The following is a 3,432-nucleotide window of genomic DNA, read 5'->3' as shown; positions in this document are numbered from 1 at the left end:
TTAGGGAAAGCTGGGAGGCTGTCTATTCCCTGAAAATAGTTTCTAAGATACTGCTTCTCAATCTGAGATTTCCTGGTCCCATAGTGGAGATTAGGCAGAGGAATCAGATTATTGAACTATCACTGACTTTTGAAAAAGGTCAATATGAACTAAACGGACTGACTAAAAACTCATGTTTGTGTTTTGTTAATAACACTATCTTATTGCTGATGGCAGATTTTACTTGACAGTCACATATGCTTTTGATACCAAAGGAAAACAAATGAGTTATTTAGTAAATGCAAGTAAGGTTAGATTACATGTTATAAAATACATTCTGTGGTATTAATCAATAAAGAGAGTTCCTGGAGATGAAGTCATTGGTAACAAATGTTTTAATGAAAGAAAATGGTCTAAATATCTGGATTATTTTATTTTTATTTTTTTGAGACAGAGCCTCACTCTATCACCCAGGCTGGAGTGCAGTGGCGCAGTCATGGCTCACTGCAGTCTCTGCCTCCTGGGTTCAAGAGAGTCTCGTGCCTCAACTTCCTAAGTAGCTAGGATTACAGGCATGCGCCAGCACTCCTGGCTAATTTTTGTATTTTTAGTAGAGATGGGGGTATCATCATGTTGACCAGGCTGGTCTTGAACTCCCGACCTCAGGTGATCTGCCTGCCTCAGCCCCCGAAAGTGCTGGGATTACAGGCGTGAGCCACCACACCCAACCCAGTATCTGGATTCTTAATAGATTGATGGAAATAAGGAAACATGAGTAAATGACAGAAGCAACCAAAGTAAATGGTTTCTGGCAGTCACCTGGGAGTGTGAGTGACAATAAGTGCATATTCATGTTAAAATTTGTATATGGGCCGGGCGCGGTGGCTCACACCTGTAATCCCAGCACTTTGGGAGGCTGAGGCAGGTGGATCACAAAGTTAGGAGATCAAGACCATCCTGGCTAACTCGGTGAAACCCCGTCTGTACTAAAAAATACAAAGAATAAGCCTGGCATGGTGTGGGGCGCCTGTAGTCCCAGCTACTCGGGAGGCTGAGGCAGGAGAATAGTGTGAACCCGGGAGGTGAAGCTTGCAGTGAGCTGAGTTCGCGCCACTGCACTCCAGCCTGGGCGACAGAGCGAGACTCCGTCTCAGAAAAAAAATAAGTAAATAAAATAAAATAAAATAAAATGTGTGTATGTTTGAAGCAAAATAATTTTGGGGTCTAATTTTGTTTTTTTTTTTTTTAAAAGACGGAGGCTTGCTCTGTCACCCAGGCCGGAATGCAGTGACACAACCTCAGCTCATTGCAACCTCTGTTTCCTGGGTTCCAAGTGATTTTCCTGCCTCAGCCTCCTGAGTAGCTGGGATTATGGGCACCTGCCATCATGCCTGGATAATTTCTGTATTTTTGTAGAGATGGGGTTTCACCATGTTCGCTATGCTGATCATGAACTCTTGACCTCAAGTGATCCACCCGCCTCGGCCTCCCAATGTGTTGGGATCACAGGCGTGAGCCATTGTGCCTGGCTGATTCATGTTAATATTTATCCTGTTTTTATGTAAATGTATGTGTATATGCATACACATCATGTTTTTTGTGTTTTTTTTTTTTTAAAGTGACAGTCTTGCTTTGTTGCAATGGTTAGCCTTGAACTTCTGAGCTCAAGTGATCCTCCTGCCTCAGCCTCCTGAGTTGCTGGGATTCCAGACATGAGCCACTGTATCTGGCTGTTTTTAAAAAAATAGTACATTTTTATATATTAGTAATATTTTGGAACATAATAGAAGCAAAATCCTTTAAATATGTATAGCTTGGGAGCTATTATCTCAAATCCTATTTTTATGATTAATTTTAGCACATTGCCCAAAAATGTTTATTAATTGAGCTATTTGCATTATAAACTTTTTATAGATGTGTAAAGATTTAAGTAAGCTTAGATGTGTGTCTAAACCCTGTATTGAGAGGAACTCTGCTCGCTGACACTTTTGTTTGCTTCTCGAAAATGTTGACATTCCTCTTACCAATCCTTTTCTTTAGATTCCTGATTTACCTGAAGAACCTTCTGAAACAGCAGCAGAAGTAAGTCTGTTATTCTCTTTGAAAAGTAAACTTATTTTCTATTTTCTTTGCTTAACATCCATTAAATATGTCTTATCTAAGCTTGGGTTTAGAAAGATATGATAGCGTAAGTGTTCACGTGATTATACTGTAACTAGGTCTGTTTTAGAACATAGAGACAGGGTCTCACTATGTTGCCTAGGCTGGCCTTGAACTCCTGGGCTCAAGTGATCCCCCTGCCTCCACCTCCTAGTTAGTCAGTCTTATTTGGAATGCAGTGTAGTATCAAATTCCTCCGCATGAGTCCTATTTTGCAAGCCTGCTGTGTGCTGAGTTGTCTTTTTTTTTGAGATGAAGTCTCGCTCTTGTCACTCAGGCTGGAGTGCAATGACATGATCTCAATTCACTGCAACCTCCGCTTCCCGAGTTCAAGCGATTCTCCTGCCTCAGCCTCCCAAGTAACTGCCACCACACCGGGCTAGTTTTTGTATTTTTAGTAGAGACGGGGTTTTACCAATTTGGCCAGGCTGGCCTGGAACTCCTGACCTCAGGTGATCTGCCTGTCTTGACCTCCCAAAGTGGTGGGATTACACTCACCCACTGCCTAAGGCATAGGATACACGTGGGCTTTTCCAGAAGTTTAGGTCAGATAATGCATGGCTTACTAAAACAGAATCAAAATAGGCATATGTCCCAGCACTTTGGGAGGCCAAGAGGGGAGGGTTACTTCAGCTTAGGAATTCAAGACCAGCTTGGGCAACATAGTGAGACCCTGTCACTACAAAAAGGAAAAAAACTAGGCAAATGACTTCAAATTGCAGTTCTCCTTTTCAAAGGAGAAAATGAAGAGGGCAACTACATTGTAGACGTTTTAATTTAGGAGTGGTTTGCTGTTGGGGGCTGGGCTAGGACTGATCCCCAGCTGTGTCAAGCTGCCTTCTTCCCAGTTGCTGAGTCATAGTCCGTGGTGCCTTGGTCAAGCTGCCTTCTTCCCAGTTGCTGAGTCATAGTCCGTGGTGCCTTGGTCAAGCTGCCTTCTTCCCAGTTGCTGAGTCATAGTCCATGGTGCCTTCCTGTCACTGGCCACCCTACTTATAGACACTTCCTCATGTATGGGGAGCACACACCTGTCTTGAAAGCCATTAAATCATTTGGGCAATAAGTCCAGGAGAAGCCACTTCTTGGGGCTCGGCAACAGCTATACTCCTTGGAAACCTTTTTTTTTTTTTTTTTTTTTTTTTTGAGACAGGCTTTTGCTCTGTCTCATAGGCTGGAGTGCCATGGCACGATCATAGCTCACTGCATTTTCAACCTCTCAGGCCCAAGTGATCCTCCTACCTTAGCATCCCAAGTAACTAGGACTGCAGGCACATGCCACCAGGCCTGGCTAAT

The 3,432-nt window shown here is 43.1% G+C and overlaps 1 protein-coding gene across 5 annotated transcripts in view; it reads left to right on the top strand.

The window, feature by feature from the left end:
• Nucleotides 1-3,432, top strand: part of UBXN8 (UBX domain protein 8) — a 33,711-nt gene that overhangs the window by 19,795 nt on the left and 10,484 nt on the right. For all 5 annotated transcript variants that reach the window (XM_011977722.1, XM_011977725.1, XM_011977724.1 and 2 more), the window contains one exon: nucleotides 2,020-2,061. In XM_011977722.1, coding sequence (XP_011833112.1) covers nucleotides 2,020-2,061 — 42 coding nt within the window. The remainder of the gene's footprint in view (nucleotides 1-2,019; nucleotides 2,062-3,432) is intronic.

Source organism: Mandrillus leucophaeus, unplaced genomic scaffold, assembly GCF_000951045.1.
Source record: "Mandrillus leucophaeus isolate KB7577 unplaced genomic scaffold, Mleu.le_1.0 Scaffold183, whole genome shotgun sequence".
NCBI classification, from domain to species: domain Eukaryota; kingdom Metazoa; phylum Chordata; class Mammalia; order Primates; family Cercopithecidae; genus Mandrillus; species Mandrillus leucophaeus.
Note: the sequence above shows the minus strand (reverse complement) of the source record. Positions and strands in the feature narration are given on the sequence as shown.